The sequence below is a fragment of the Gigantopelta aegis genome, chromosome 4, assembly GCF_016097555.1.
Source record: "Gigantopelta aegis isolate Gae_Host chromosome 4, Gae_host_genome, whole genome shotgun sequence".
Lineage (NCBI taxonomy): Eukaryota > Metazoa > Mollusca > Gastropoda > Neomphalida > Peltospiridae > Gigantopelta > Gigantopelta aegis.
In genome coordinates this window covers 20,911,204-20,928,418 of record NC_054702.1, presented here as the reverse complement: position 1 = coordinate 20,928,418, position 17,215 = coordinate 20,911,204, and the positions used below count along the sequence as shown (strand labels likewise).

At 35.2% G+C, this 17,215-nt stretch overlaps 2 protein-coding genes across 2 annotated transcripts in view; one reads left to right on the top strand and one right to left on the bottom strand.

Moving 5' to 3' along the window:
- Positions 1-308: 308 nt before the first annotated feature.
- LOC121369740 (piggyBac transposable element-derived protein 4-like) lies at positions 309-2,376 on the top strand. Its single transcript, XM_041494797.1, has 3 exons — positions 309-389; positions 795-953; positions 1,585-2,376. Exons 1-3 carry the CDS (start codon positions 309-311, stop codon positions 2,374-2,376), a joined length of 1,032 nt encoding a protein of 343 aa, XP_041350731.1.
- A 9,904-nt stretch (positions 2,377-12,280) lies between these two features.
- Positions 12,281-17,215, bottom strand: part of LOC121369669 (thioredoxin domain-containing protein 16-like) — a 32,055-nt gene continuing 27,120 nt past the window's right edge. The window contains exons 11-13 of the mRNA XM_041494717.1: positions 15,729-15,872; positions 13,249-13,483; positions 12,281-12,421 (exon numbers count right to left, since the gene is read on the bottom strand). Coding sequence (XP_041350651.1) covers positions 12,379-12,421; positions 13,249-13,483; positions 15,729-15,872 — 422 coding nt within the window. The 3' untranslated portion in view covers positions 12,281-12,378. The remainder of the gene's footprint in view (positions 12,422-13,248; positions 13,484-15,728; positions 15,873-17,215) is intronic.

The window sequence follows — 17,215 nt, the reverse complement described above, 5'->3', positions numbered from 1 at the left end:
TGACAGTTGATGAACTCAAAGTTTTTATAGCCCTGGTTTTGGCTATGGGGTTGGTCAGGAAGGGGGATGTGAATAGATACTGGAGTAAAGACACTGTTGTTTTGACCCCCTTCTTCTCGTCCACAATGTCTAGAAACAGATTTTTTAATATATGGAAGTTTTTTCATTTGAACAATAATTCTAACTGTGTGCCAAGGGGATGTGCAGGACATGATCCCCTTTTTAAAGTGCGACCCTTTTATGACTTTTTGAACAAACAATTTCTTTCTACATACTCGCCGGACGAGCACATCTCCATTGACGAAGGAATGTGTCCGTGGAAGGGTCATCTGTCTTTCAAGGTGTACAGTCCTAACAAGCCAAACAAGCATGGAATAAAGCTGTACATGGTGAGGCATTAATTTTATTTATTGTACACTTACTTCTGCTGTTTGGTATCTTTTACTTCAATTATTACTATTTTTTATTTTTAAACATATTTATTATAATACTACATACATACTACATACATCTATCTCCATTTGGATAGTTATCACAAATGATAAGTTATATGAAGAGTTTAGGTGCAAAATGCGATATATCCATTTTTTTAATTTTCAGCAAAATTTAGTCTTTTAATCGGCGTATATCGCATTTTGATAAAAAAAACAAAAAAAACAATGGGATTTACCCACTACAAAATGTAACATTGAAGTGTACTTTTAGACTACTAGTAAATACTTCACAGGCAAAATTAATCGACAAATACATGTATATAGGCACCCGATGACTTTACTAAATGCACTTTTTTAAAGGTGTGCAAGAGTGTATCGGGATACTGCAGCCAGATGGACGTCTACACAGGAGCGCTCCACCATCCAAATCCTGTCGAAGAAGAGGAGGCCTATGGAACAAATTTCAATGCTGTCATGGGCCTCCTGCACTCCTGTGGATTTCTGAACAAAGGTTATAAGGTAAACATTAGATATGTAAATAATCAATACATGCAAACATTGAAGGTACATTTTCCCTAACTCAAAAATCTACAAAAATGTCTATTCTGTACCAACAGTCTGTTTCATGATATTTTGTTTTCATGAAAGGGTTTTTGATTAGTCCTAAAAAAGTATATGTGTGTTTCCTGTTTCTCGGCCTACCCTAATTTTATATAGGGACCCTAAACATTTTTGAAGCAAAAACAAAAAAAGGAAAACTTAAAAAATAATAATCTAGGTTCGGAACCCTTTGGCCGATTATGAGTTCTCGGTTTGATTCGATTGAAAAAAAAAGTTCTTACCTACCTACCCTATTTATTTCAAGGATGAAACCTGAAACACATTTTTTTTAGGCCTAATGTTGTACTTGACAGTTGTTATATAATGACTATTATGACAGTTAAATATATATTGATTAAATACCCAGGGTATGTTGTTGGAAAATAGCTATATGTTTGGTATTTTTGAGATAATTTGGCGAAATGTTTTGATCACCCATAGCTAGCCCAGATACCACTACTATATATTATCAATAATTAGTGACAGAATGCACAATCATGATTTTGAATATTTTGTGCAAAAGTATATTTAAAAAATGTTTTCTTAACAGATTTACTTGGACAATTACTTTTCAAGTCCCATACTGTTCGACCATCTGGCTGCAGAGGACACTATGGCTTGTGGGACTGTGAGGCTTTCGCGGGCCGAAATGCCTCGCGCCTTGAAAGACAGAAAACTAGAAGCTGATGGAGTGATCTACCGCAGGCGGGGAAATCTTTTGGCACTCAAATGGAAGGATAAGCGGGAAGTCTCAGTCTTGTCGATGATGCATCAGGCTGAGATTGGATGCACAGCTCAGCGACGTAGTAGGTTGACACCGGTTGTCAAACCTATTGCAGTCCTTGAGTACACCAGGTACATGGGGGGTGTTGACAGATCTGATCAGATGTCACAGTACTTCAGTGTGCTGAGGAAAACAAATAAGTGGTGGAAGAAACTGACTCTTCAACTTCTTGCCATATTGGGTGCTAACACATTCATATTGTGGCAGAAGTTTGGACGAGGCGGTTTCAGTCACCATGACTTTGTTCTCTCCATTGTCAAGAGTCTGATCGAGTCTGCCAACACCGCACCTGTACCTGGTGCCAAGCGAGGGAGGAAGGCTGTTGGACCTGTTCCAGTCAGGCTGAATCCCTCTGCTGGCCACTTCCCCTGTAGTATCAAGCCTCAGCCTGGTGCATCAAACATGAAACCTCTTAGACGGTGTACAGTACACAAGGAGAGTGGTGAGCGAAAGGAGACGCGATATATGTGTGAGGTGTGTATGGAGCCCCTGTGTATTGAACCCGGTTTTAAGAGGTTTTACACGCTACAAGACTACAGACTTCCTGCTGAAGAGTAATGTGATATACATTTTGTAGTTACATTTATTTTATACAAGCATACTCCATTGCTTACAATTTTTATATACTACACTTGTACATTTGACCAAATTTACACTTTCATACTACTTTGTAAATGAACACTTTCACACTTTTCTAGATTCATATTTTTATATTAGTTTTGTAGGTGTTAATTTATAACACAATGTACATTCAAATACAATTCCTGAGCTCACAATTATCCTCCTCAAACTCCTTCAGCTCTCCTTCCTTTAAACATATTATTATGTATATATGTTTCAGGTTACTTCATTACAATTGTTTTATTATACATATTATTCTGCTTGTTGATGTTATTGTTAATGTTAGTGTCATTTTCAAAAGAATATAAACTAATTTCAAATTGTGACTTGTTTTCATTTCAGTATCATGGTGGGCTTAAAGCATGCTTTCAACATTCACTAGTGTGACATCTTGATACCTATTGTGTGATGCACATGTTAAATACTGGATGAAATTTGAAAATGTGTAAAGAATGGCAGCAAAAATTGTTGTCTATCAGTGTGTTCATTTGTTTGCAGTGGTTACAATTAAGGCGATGCCACACGATATGAGTGCCTCGTATAACAATAGCCGATTTCATTGGTTGCTATGCATTCTGCTATATTTTGTCGGAGACACTTATATCGTATGGCATTGCCTTTACATTTGTATACGTTTGCAATTGTGACCTGGTGAAGTATATCACTCTTCTTGTCCACAGGTAGAAGATTATGCCATCACTATACATTGATTTTACTGAAATAAACTCATTTGAAAGTGATTTTTTTTTTTGGGGGGGGGGGGGGGGGGGGGGCCAAATACTTTCAGTTCTGCATTGGTTACCAAAGTCTATGACAGAAGTAACAATAATTTCCATTCTCTTATACAGCTTGAAGATTATTATTATGTCACTATACATTGATTTCTACTCAAATTCATTTGAAACATTTTATAAATATAAAAATACATGGTTACTTTCCCACTTTTGCATGGTAACAGAAACACTAATTTTCTTTTTTTTTATTGTACAGCTGGAATATTATTATTAGGTCACAATACATTGATTCTTACTCAAATAAATGCATTTTAAACTAATATTTCAGGGTAGGGTATGTTTTGCTTTTTTGCATTGGTTACCATGGTAACAGAAGTAATAATTTTCACCTTTCTATTGTACAGCTGGAATATTATTATTATGTCACAATACATTGATTCTTACTCAAATAAATGCATTGTAAAGTAATATTTCAGGGTTGGGGACGTTTTGCTGTTTTGCATTGGTTACCATGGTAACAGAAACACTAATTTTCTTTTTTTTATTGTACAGCTGGAATATTATTATTATGTCACAATACATTGATTCTTACTCAAATAAATGCATTGTAAAGTAATATTTCAGGGTTGGGGACGTTTTGCTGTTTTGCATTGGTTACCATGGTAACAGAAACACTAATTTTCTTTTTTTTATTGTACAGCTGGAATATTATTATTATGTCACAATACATTGATTCTTACTCAAATAAATGCATTGTAAACTAATATTTCAGGGTTGGGGACGTTTTGCTGTTTTGCATTGGTTACCATGGTAACAGAAAAACTAATTTTCTTTTTTAACTATTGTTTGAATCGGGTTATTATTTGTACAATGCATTGGATTTCTTCTCAAATAATGCATTGTAACTAATATTTCCATTGACGTTTTGCTGTTTTCATTGGTTACTCAGAAAAAATTTTTAAATTTTTTTATTGTACATTAATTTATTATTATTGTATACATGATTTCAGCTTTCATGTGTCTTTTCTTCAAATGTTTTGCATTGGTTACCATGGTAACAGAAGTGATAATTTTCACCTTTCTATTGTACAGCTGGAAGATTATGATTATGCCACAATACATTGATTCTTACTCAAATAAATGTATTTTAAACTAATATTTCATGGGGAAAAAGTGTTCTGGTTTTGCATTGGTTACCATGGTAACCAAATTTAAAAATTTCATTAGAAAATGATAGGAAGTGAAAGGGCATATACTTTTCTGAAATTGTATATCATTTGAAGAACATACATAAAGTAATACAGAAAGTATAAATGTTTCTAGTCTCTAGCATTTTGTTGATAATTTGCAAAAATGTGTTAATGGTATTATGTGCATTTGATACTATTTTTCATTCAAAAATGCATTGTCAACTTAATTTTTTCGTTAAATTAAGCAGTATGGTTAATAAATCATAACAGACTGAAATATAATTTTTTTTTTTTTTTAAATTAATTACTGTTTTTTTTATTGTTATTGACAAAAGTATATATTGAAATTTGCACCTGTTACCATGGTAACATAAATAATTTAACTGACTATAAAATTTTATCATAATGTAGGTAGATCATTATAGTATATGTGTGTGTGAGTTCATGTTAAAATGTCTATACATTTTAATAATATTGTTAGAAATGTAAAGTAGGTGAAAATTCTTTAAATTTCACAAAAAGAATGCGGCAGGATAAGGGTTAATCTTATTTGCTGTATTAACACTTTACAAATACAGTGAAACCTCTCAAAACAAGACCCTTTGTAAACTGGAATTCACTCAAAACCAGACATTTTTCACATCCACCGTCTAAATATCAATATCAGTACAGAACAGAACTTCTTTAAACAGAAAACCTGTTAAAATAGGACTTTCTACTTGGTCCCGAGGGTGTCTGACTTACAAGGGTTTCACTGTATATAATGGAAATGCACTGCATTACTGCGTAATGATATTATGATTGACATCACTGTAATGATCCAAGTATGAATTGTTTGAAATGATGTAAAAACACATTACGTTACTAGCATTCACACTGAAAAGTTTTATCTGTTTAACAACACCACTAGAGCACATTGATTTATTAATCATTAGCTATTGGATGTCCCGACGCCATGTAACCGTAAATAAAATGTATTCAGTGCATCGTTAAATAAAACATTTCCTTCCTTCCTATTGGATGTCAAACGTTTGGTAATTTTGACTTATAGTTTCAGAAAGGAAACTCACTACATTTTTTTACTGGTAGAAAGGGATCTTTTTTATGCACCACCCCACATACAGAACAGCATATACCAAGGCCTTTGATATACCAGTCGTCGTGCACTGGCTGGAATGAGAAATAGCTCAATGGACCCACCAATGGGAAACGAAACTAGGCATTCAAACTGAATGCGATGTGATATTCATTTCTATTGACAGATTTAGGAAAATCAGTGTCTGATAGTTTTCAGCATCAACTGGTTATGCTTTTGCATACATCTCTTTTATCGTTACAGCCAGTGCACCGTGACCTGTATATCAAAGGCTGTGGCATGTGCTATCCTGTTTGGCTATTGGATGTCAAACATTTGGTAATTTTGACATATAATCTTAGAGAGGAAACCTGCTACATTATTTCAATAGTAGCAAGGGATGTTTTATATGCATCATCCCACAGACAGGATAGCACATACCACGGCCGTTGACATACATACCAGTCGTGGTGCACTGGCTGGAATGACAACTAGCCCAATGGGCCTACCAACAGGTATCAATCCTAAACTGACCACCAGGTGAATGCTTTACCACTGGGTACGTCCTGCCCTCCACATGAGAAATAATAAAACTATTTATACCTTTTTAATATCGACAAAAGTCAAGGCTGGCAAGGCTGCATTAGGATCATACTCGTTTAGTATTGCTTTACCAAGATCATCAATACTGAAAAAGAAAAGAAAATATACAAAGTAATTTTCATTAACTGTGTTATAGTCATATAGCATAATAATAATAAAACATTTAAAAAATAAAAAATGGATTATGGTTTATGTGTACATAAAATATGAGAAAGAAAATATTTTCTGATATAATTATCGTCCCCAATCATATGCATTCAGACTATAATAATACAAATTAGAACTTGATGCAAACTATTTGCAATCATTGTCTGCTGTTTCTAGTAATCTTATAAATAAAATAATACTTCCCATCTACATTTCAGGTTTTTAATATACAGTATATTATTTTTAAAATGACCATTTGTTTTATACTGAAACTCATTAACATTCTGTATATCAAAGGCAGTTGTATGTACTATCCTGTCTGTGGGATTGTGCATATAAAAGATCGCTTGCTGCTAATCAAAAAGAGTAGCCCATGAAGTGGCGACAGCGGGTTTCCTCTCTCAATATCTGTGTGGTCCTTAACCATACGTCTGACGCCATATAACCATAAATAAAACGTGTTGAGTGCGTCGTTAAATAAAACATTTCTTTCTTTAAAATTTTAAAACGTTTAATGATGACATTTCATTCATTTCAATTTGCTTTTAGTACTTATATCCAATTGAGGATCACTCATATTCTTCTTGGCACAATTAAAACCTCAGCTATTATTTAATATTTATTTTAACTTATTTTCGTGCTTATGTCCAATTAAGGTTCAAGCACACTGTGTTCTGGATAGTAGTTTAATTGTTAGTTGGTAGTGAGAGAGGAGAGGGTGTAGTTGTTTTACACCTACACCTACCCTCTGTGTCATTAAAACTCACCCTGGGTAGGAGTCGGTACTGGTCTGCAAAACCACAATACCACCGAGGCTGGTTCTTAGCTATTTTTGGGCTGTCTATCCAGGACAGTGGGATAACGGTTAGTTGTTAGAGTAAAGAGAAAGAGAAATCAATGTAGAGCTTTACACCTTCCCATTATCCCATTAATCCATTAAAACTCACTCTGCATGGGAGCCAGTACCAAGATGCGAACCTGGTACCTACCAGTCTTAAGTTTGATGGCTTAATGACTACACCACTGAAACAAGTGATGCAATAATGGTCCCAAGATTACTGCAATAAACACTTGAACACTATAAGCACTACGATGAGTCTTGTTGCGCGAGATGTCAACATTGTACATCGCCAGTTTTAGTAACCGCTTTTACTTTTTCTTCTTTTAATATTAGTTTTTATTGTTTCTGGTAAAATATTAAAGGTTTGTGGAACATTTTATGATGGAATTTTCTAGAATATTTTGGTTTTCGTATGCAATTAACCGATGTTTTTCTTTATAAACCTATGCAAATAACCAATTTATGCTATAAACCGATATGCAATAAAGTGGATTCGACTGGCTTACCCATCCATCCATGTGAAGATAACTCCAGGAAATGTTCCCGATTCCACAAGTTCCGCTACTGGAATCAACGCATCTGCCCTTTTGTCCTCATCACTGGCATTACAAAAGAGAACAACAAAGGGCTTCCCTTGACTGTACAGCAGTGGGAAGATATCAACTGTTAATTCAGGCTGCAATGATAATATTATTGGATTTAATACGTTCACCAAATATGAATTGGATGTTGCATTTGACAAATATATTCATTAACAAGAATTCTTTCAACTTAAGTGTCTCACCTACCATAAACATATTTGGTGTCATTAATAGGACGGACGGAGATGAAACCTATAGCCACCTCTGGGTCATATGGTAGGGAACAAAAAAGATTAAGAAGTTAAAGTTTGTTTTGTTTAACAACACCACTAGAGCACATTGATTTATTAATCATTGGCTACTGGATTTCAAACATTTAGTAATCTTGACATAGTCAAGAGAGAAAACCATTAGTAGTAAGGGACCTTTTATATGCATCATCCCACAGACAGGATAGCACTTACCATGGCCTTTGATATACCAGTCATGGTGCACTGGATATAATGAGAAATATGAAGATAGATCCTAGACAGACTGTGCGTCAAGCGAAAGCTCTACCACTGGGCTATATCACACCCTGGGACTAAAAAAGAGACGGGTGGGACTTAGTTCAGTGGTAAAGCGCTCGCTCGATGTGCAGTCGGTCTAGGATCGATCCCCGTCGGTGGGCCCATTGGGCTATTTCTCGTCCCAGCCAGTGGACCACGACTGGTGTATATCAAAGGCTATGGTAATAGTATGTACTATCCTGTCTGTGGGATGGTGCATATAAAAGATCCCTTGTTGCTAATCGAAAAGAGTAGCCCATGAAGTGGCAACAACGGGTTTCATCTCCAAATATCTGTGAAGTCCTTAACCATGTCCGACTCCATATAACTGTAAATAAAATGTGTTGAGTGCATCCTTAAATAAAACATTTCCTTCTTTCTAAAAACAGAGTAGCCCTAAATGTGGCAGCAGCATATTTTCTATCTGTGTGGTTCTTTAACCATAACAATATGTCTGATGCCATATAACCATAATTAAAATGTATTGAGTGTGCATTATTGATCAAAGCAATTCTTTCTTTCTTTCGTCCTTTATGTTAATTTTTTACAGAAGTATTAAAACAGGTGTTACATTTACCAGTGTTGGCACTCTCGATTTCTTTACAAATGCTTCAATGCCTTCTTCTGTAAGACCTTTTGTCATGGTTACAACTGGCGTAATGAGATCATTATGGCGGAACACTGCAACAGATGGTACCTTACTCGAACACATTGAGCTGCAAATAAAAGAAAATGATGAAGATGATACACAAATAAAATACACCTAGAACGGAACACCTGATTGCATGCAGCTACTTGTAATTTTGTATCAGTTATTGTTATTCTGTATATATAGAGGTTATTACCCTCCTATTTTTCAGTATTGTCAATATCATATATTAGAAATAAAACTCTGATGAGCATAATACAGTGTACCCTCGATTTATTGCCCCCCGATTTAACGCCAACCTCGCATACCGCCAACTTTCTTTAAAGTACCGTTTTCATTCATGTTTATTTCTCTCGATATAACGCCACCCTCGGTATCCGCCATCCGCCAACGACGTTTTTGAACCGAACTCCATTTAGCCATTATAATTCCCTCGATTTTGCCGCCAATGGTCTGGTCACAAAGTTGATTATAGTGACATAATTACTAGCGATCTGTTGAATGGGGAAATCCTAACTCCGTTGTACTCTGGCAGTACACACTGAATCTGTTTTTGTTTATTGTCTAGCAATTAACGGATGTAAGTGCTAGAATTGTTTAGGCAGGCACGGTGTTTGTGTCCAATCAACACTCGGTATAGAAAGAACAGCCGCTATAGTGATCAGGTGACAGAGGGGTGCATTAGATTCATTATTTCAATCACGGATTGTTCTGTCGGGTCTTTGACAATGAAGCAGAGACATTTGCTAATATCAGCGATGAGCAGATTCTTGAAAGTGTTAAACAGATTCACGACGAAACGACTGATGACCAGGAAGAAGAGTCCGACGTTGAACCGGAGCCCATATATGTCATATTCTTGACAGACAGCAATTTAAAAAAAAAATTAAGTTTGGTAGTAAACCCAAGGCACCCTCACTATACCGCCAACTCGATAGAACGCCAAAATTATTTTGGAACATTGGTTGGCGTTAAATCGAGGTTATACTGTACATCATTTTTTATTACTAATATATGATATTGACGATACCGAAACGCACGAGGGTAATAATTTCTCTACCATATAATCCCAAGCTTAATACAACATGTTTTTGTAAACTGTACACGTAACTTTAATTCCAGTCAGCCATTACATGATATTCAAATGATGTAAGAATATGTGACGCAGTGTCTTTTTGAATGGAAATGACATCAAATTTGAATGACGTCATTTTGAATATCCTTACATAAAAATAAACTAGTGCTTAAAGGTTTTTTGTTTTTTTCAGAACGCTGGACAGCTTTTAATGTATAGTTGCTATTGAAATATTTTTGAATGGTGACTTAATGCATAAGTCAATTATGGAGTGTCACCCTAGTATGTTTGCTTAAATGCCAAAAAAACTAATGCTATGATCTCAATTAATTTACATCTAATTTGCAAAGTTATCAAATTCTCATAGTATGTGATCTGAAAAATATCACAAACTTTGATTGCACTGAAAAAGTAAGATATATGATAAAAATGTATATTAAGTTTTTTGCTCTGCTCATATATGGGTGTTACATTGTGAAATAAATTCTTATTCTTATTCAGTCGCAATTATTTTTTTCTTATCAAATGGATGACTTTTACACACATTTTTTTGCTGAACCAACATACAAGTGAAGGATGGAAATGTTTTATTTAACGATGCACTCAACACATTTTATTTATGGACATATGGTTAAGGACCACATAAGTATTGAGAGAGGAAACCTGCTGTCGCCACTTCATGGGCTACTCTTTTCGATTATCAGCAAGGGATTTTTTATATGCACCATCCCACAGACAGGATAGTACATACCACGGCCTTTGTTACACCAGTTGTGGAGCACTGGCTGGAACGAGAAATAGCAACAGACAAGTGAACACAATCAATATCAGGGTTCGACAAATTCAAATTTTGTGGTCTGGTTTAGAGGAAATAATCACCTGTATTACTATACTACCTAGGTTACTAGCCAGTTTCTGTGAGAGCGAATGACTTTCTCAAACATCTGTAAAACACTGTCAATATTTACCATTTAGAATGAGCAGGTCTTGCAATGGCAAACAAACATGAACTTTTTAAGGTATCGGCAACTTTCTTGAAGGCCTTTTCTTCTGGAAAACAAGTCAATGAATCTAAAAATTAATATTAAATATCAAACCATTATTTCAAGCAAGTTTACGCAAAGCACAGAGGAGGAAATTTTATACTTTCCAATATGTGGGAAAATACTGGTGGGCAAAAGAAACATTATGGGCCAGGGCTTCTCGATTATGTTAGCCTCACTCCCATGGCTAGTGATATTCAATGTTAGGCTAGTAAATAACTACTATTGCCAGGCCCGACGCTAGTAAAAAAAAGCAGTCAAATGTTGCAGCTACGTCGATTTTGTAAATATGAATATCCTGCTCCCACCCCAACATTACTGTTTTTAAGCTCTATCTCCCCCTTTTTTTTAAATGTAGGTGTTTAGCCATTGTTATCGCCATGACCATGATCAGGCATGTGACAGCGTCAATGAGTCATCGGTACCAGGATGTGATTAACAACAGAGGATCATTTACACACTTTTGAGTGTGTCAATTTGCATTAGTGATGTAATAACTCAACTAGCATCTTCGCCACATGCAAGAGACATATCTTGCCATTCCCAATTGACTTGAATGTGATTTCTTTTGCCATACGATTTGATTTCTGAATAGTTTTGAAACCAATAAAATCTATTTAGTCCATTAGACATGTAATATCTCTTTTGTGCATCAGTATATGATACCCTATGTTTTATTTTTAATGTAAAAAAATTTAAGAATTGAATAAATAAATAAATTTCTAGTGATTGCACTTCCTTTGTTTTTTGTTATGCCTGGGTGCTGTTGTGATTAAGTTATCGGACATAAGGTACTCAGTTCGCAGGCCAGTACTGGCTCCCACCCAGGGCAAATTTTAATGATTCAGTGAGTAGGTAAAATACCACTACATGCTCTTCTCTCTAAACTAACCATTAACCCACTACCCTGGACAGACCAAATAGCTACGGTTTGTGCCCAGGACAGCGTGCCTGAAACTTAACTGGATATAAGCACAAAAATAATTTGAAATGAATGAATGAATGAATAACAGAATTTGTGTCAATAATATTATTCCAAATGAAATTTTATATACAGCGAACCACTAAATACTAGACATATACAGGACTAAGTGAAAAGTGCAGTCCAGTAGCGGATCCGGTGTGTGTGTGTGTGTGTGTGTGTGTGTGTGTGTGTGTGTGTGTGTGTGTGTCCTGTTCTGTGTAAAAGGAGAAATCAGTCATCACATTTGGACCCCCCCTTTCAGAAATCCCGTATCCGTGCCTGCAGTCTGTACCAATATTCAAACAGAGACCATCGAGAAACATCTGGTTTTGAGAGAATTCCAGTTTACAAAAGGTATAGTTTTGAGGGTTTCAACATAGTAATTACAAACCTTTCTGAGATGCCTTATCAAAAATTCCTAAAACCGACACATTGGAGATGGATTCCGCTGCATTGAGAGGCAGGTCTCCTGTGCTGAACATTTCCACCTCATCTTGCGATTTCAGTTCTAATGGCATACCTGAGTTGCAGACTAAAAAAAAGAAAAAAGGAATGGAAAGATATTAAGTCAAAAGAAGTCAAAGCATAAAATGGAGAAGATAAAAAATGTCTGAACTAGTGGTTCTCAAATACCAGAATCTGATATAGCTTTAATGAAAACAATGGCCAATATATGTTTTCAATTTTTTTAAAGGAGACCCAGGGAATTATGAGTTAAAAAAGTGCTTTTCACCAAATATTTTGGCTTGACAACAACAGCAAAACATTGTGGAACTGACAGCTAATTTGATAATAAATCTGCCTGAAAATCATGAAAAGATGAGATATAAATTGCAAATAATTTCTAATAAAGAACTGTGATCAGCAAAACACAGCGACTGGAAATAATGGCCGTAAAAACTGGACTTTCGGCTACAAATATGTATAATTATCCAAGAGTTATAGATGTTGTTTTTCTTGTCATTTTAATCAACATTAACAGCTCTCAAGTATCATACAAATTAGAAAAATCCACAAACATAATACTTATCCTTTCACATATGAAAATTATGTATTTATAAACGTTTTGAGAGAAAATATAGGAGCAAGAAGTTATAAACTTGTACCCCTTTAATGAGATTTAAAAAAAAAAAAAAATTAAATTAAAAAAAATAACATACAGGCTAGGGATTTTCAAAACTATCTTAGCGCTACGAAATCTTAAAACCATGATAAGCTATGACGTCTCTACAGCACACACCACAGTGATGTCATAGCTTATGGTTTTTTAACTATTTCTTAGCACTAAAACAGCTTAAAAATTATGGGCCCAGTAGTCTAAAGGTTATGACAAATGGTTACTCCAGAAAATGTACGTACAGTTTTACAGCAGAGACAACTGCTTTGATATCAAGAGGACCTTGGTAGTCCATGGGTTTGGATGCCTTGCGAAAAACCCGTGTGGTAGGGTAGATGGTGATGTTCTGTTTCTGACAGACGTCTGTCCAGTCATGACAATTGATAATAGTCAATGGTGATTTCTTTGTGTCCGATTCCGAGAGGATTTGAGTCACTTCCTTATAGGAATGCAGAAAAGCTTTACTTTGTGCATCAACTGCAGGTGAAAAAACATTTAATGTTACCACTTAAGAGAATAATGTCAATAATGATAACAATGTGAATGCATCTGTAAAAAAAGGTACAGATGAGCACAAAATGAAATTATTTTATTTAGGTATTTATCATTAAATATATTAAATAACAAAAAACAGAAGTGCGCTTTGTCTTAGATGTGACATTATGCAGACCTGTCAACCTTTAGTCAAGAGAAAGCAGGAGGTGTGTGTTGAAAAAGCAGGAGATTTTTTAAATTCACACAATTTAACCCAAAATCGCAAGATTTAAAAAAAACATTATTACAATAACTTATATGAATACTTTATAATGTCATATATACTTCTTAACCTTAGATCTTGGCATTAAAAAAATTTTTTTTTATTAAATTGTTTTATTATTATTATTTTTTTGTTAAGTTTAAATATTATTATGATTTAATACATATTTTAAAATTTTTTTATATTTTATCCAAAAATGTTAAGAACATGAACAAGAAATAAAAAATTTAATTAGTACATTTACGGTATTACACTTACAGCCTTACTGGTTGCATTACATTATCATTTGTGGTTAGTGTACCAAAGACAAATTTATATAAATCTTATAAATTAATATTCAGTTTTTACTATAATGAGGAACGGTGGCGTGGTACTTATTTAAAATCATTATAACGATGCAATAAACATTGTATTTTCATTAATCAAAAGTAAAACCTCATTACGGACATCGTGTGAAATATACCGGAATTATACCCATTTCCGTGAGTAACTTTATGTCAATGTCAAACACAAAATTTTTTAATTGTACAAAAATAATTTCATGAAGTGTACCCTTATAACCAACATTTTACTGCACAAACATACAAAATTAACTGACACAAGCATGTTTATACAGCTAATTGGTCTTTTCGTTGTCTTGCTGTGACATATGATTTTAACATACATCGTGTGCATCGCTGTCAACTCGGGAGTCTGGCAGTTCAGATTCGTCATAGTTGCATTATGTAATCCAGTGGGAAGACATTTTACAATTCAGAGGTGTTATTAGAACTAAATTGGATAGTTTTTTTTTTTTATATGGCAACACTGAATGTCAATACACAGCCTGTTGAATTAGCGGCAACACGCTTCGTAGCCATTACGATGACAACACACATTATAATAACACGTCATTTTATAAACTCCATATGCTTTTTTAACAATATAAATAGGCTATCCCACAATTCTCACTTCGGCAAAGGTTAAACAGTCGGGACAATTCGGCCTGTTACATTCTCGGAAACCGAAAGTAGTCGACATTTTCCGAATGAAAAAAAAAGGCAGAATTACTTCCCTTCTGTTATTTTGACAAAAGAGGATCGATTTTTTTTTTATGCTTACAAAAATGTCATTTAACAGGAGAAACTGTCTCCCACACAGGTGAAAGGAGATTTGATCAAATACCGGGAGACTCCCGCGGAATCCGGGAGGGTTGACAGGTCTGTATACATCACAATGAAAACGATTTCCATCGTGCTGGTTTTTTATTGGACGTATGGCATTGGTGACCTGGTCATCATCTAGGAGCAGCCATTTTCCGAATGAGAAAAAAAGGCAGAGTTACTTCCCTTCTGTTATTTTGACAAAAGAGGATCGATTTTTTTTATGCTTACAAAAATGTCATTTAACAGGAGAAACTGTCTCCCGCACAGGTGAAAGGAGATTTGATCAAATACCGGGAGACTCCCGCGGAATCCGGGAGGGTTGACAGGTCTGCATTATGTTGATAACATTTCCAACAGGTTTTCAAATTTCTGTACTTCCTATGTTCAAGGGCCATAACTCTGTGACAAATTGGTAAATAATAATGAAAAATCAACCTGGATCTGTAACAGTACACAAAGCTCTACACACAAGTTAAGCTCAATATTTTGAAGCATTGCAAAAGATAGTCTGAAAAACTAATTTTCATATCTCCAAAATTCAAGGGCCATAATTCTGTCAAAAATGGGTAAATGGCCATGAAAGTCTTATTTATTACCAATAATCAATGTTAATTTATATCACTCAACTCATTTGGTTGACAATCCTGTTAGGTTATAGTGTGCCAATTGATGACATCATCATGTTAAAATGTTACATCCCACTTGGTGTTCTAGTGGGACGTATAACTTTGATATGTACCATGATATTTTTATGGGTAATAATTTGTATTACATAACTGTTCAGCAGCACTATACTTGTAACTAAATTACTTCTACTTACAGGGAAGATAAAAGAGCACCACTGTGAGAGAAGACTCTGCTATGGTTGTCGGGAATGTCTTGTCAGTTAATGATGGGATGTCCGAGATCAGGGGCTTCTGCATCTGGAACACAGCGTTGGCTACCTCATCATCCTGGGTCTCAACTAAAATCACAAAGTTATGGTATAAAAGTCATATGATACAGTGTTGGCTACCTCATCATCCTGGGTCTCAACTAAAATCACAAACAAAGTCATGGTATAAAACTCATATGTCACAGCACTGGCTACCTCATCATCCTGGGTCTCAACTAAAATCACAAACAAAGTTATGGTATAAAACTCATATGTCACAGCACTGGCTACCTCATCATCCTGGGTCTCAACTAAAATCACAGAGTTATGGTATAAAAGTCATTTGTCACAGCACTGGCTACCTCATCATCCTGGATCTCAACTAAAATCACAAAGTTATGGTATAAAAGTCATATCATACAGCATTGGCTACCTCATCATCCTGGGTCTCAACTAAAATCACAAAGTTATGGTATAAAAGTCATATGATACAACGTTGGCTACCTCATCATCCTGGGTCTCAACTAAAATCACAAAGTTATGGTATAAAAGTCATATGATACAGCGTTGGCTACCTCATCATCTCAACTAAAATCACAAACAAAGTCATGGCATAAAACTAATATGACACAGTTATGTTATAATGCTTTGCATATTAGAGGAACAACCAATAGCTGATGTCTATTTTTGCTATCTCGCCATTCTGGGTCTCGACTAAAATCACAAACATTTTTAGGGAAAAAAACGCATATGACACAGCAGGGTTTTATATCTCATTAATTTGGGCACAAAGGTTTTTTTGTTTGTACTGAACACAGGGAGGTCTTTTCAAATCAGTAATTGTATTGAAAACTGGTAAAGAGTTTTAGATATTGAAAAACATATAACAGGCTGGTAGGTACAGAGTTCGCAGCCCAGTACCGGCTCCAACCCAGAGCAAGTTCTTAAGGGTTCAATATGGCCACTACACCCAATTCTGTTTCACAAACAACTAACACACTGTCCTGGACAGACAGCCCAGATAGCTGAGGTTTGAGCCCAGGACAGCATGCTCGAACCTTAATTGGATATAAGCACGAAAATAAGTTGAAATGAAATATGACACAGCAGGGTTTTATATCTCATTAATTTGGGCACCAAAGGTTTTTTGTTTGTACTCAACATAAAGGTCTTTTTAAGGCAGTAATGGTATTAATAGCTGGTAGAGTTTTAGATAGAAACACATAAAAAGTTATTTTTAAATTTAATTACAGCATTCCTTTCACTTTAGGGGTTTTGAGGTGAAATGCTTGGAGGATAACATGTTTGTACTTACTGTGGGTGTGCTTATTATGGGCATACTTACATTGGGCACAACTTTTAACATTTCAACTTTGATGCGATCTAAAGCTCTGCACACTTATTAGTAACGCTTTGCATTAACAGCTGATGTA

Bases quoted from the DNA above. Each gene is read 5' to 3' on its own strand.
- LOC121369740 (XM_041494797.1), top strand. From the start codon at position 309: ATGTGTCCGTGGAAGGGTCATCTGTCTTTCAAGGTGTACAGTCCTAAC. The intron at 390-794 runs GTGAGGCATTAA...ACTTTTTTAAAG, and splicing joins ATGGAATAAAGCTGTACATG to GTGTGCAAGAGTGTATCGGG. The intron at 954-1,584 runs GTAAACATTAGA...TTTTCTTAACAG, and splicing joins TTCTGAACAAAGGTTATAAG to ATTTACTTGGACAATTACTT.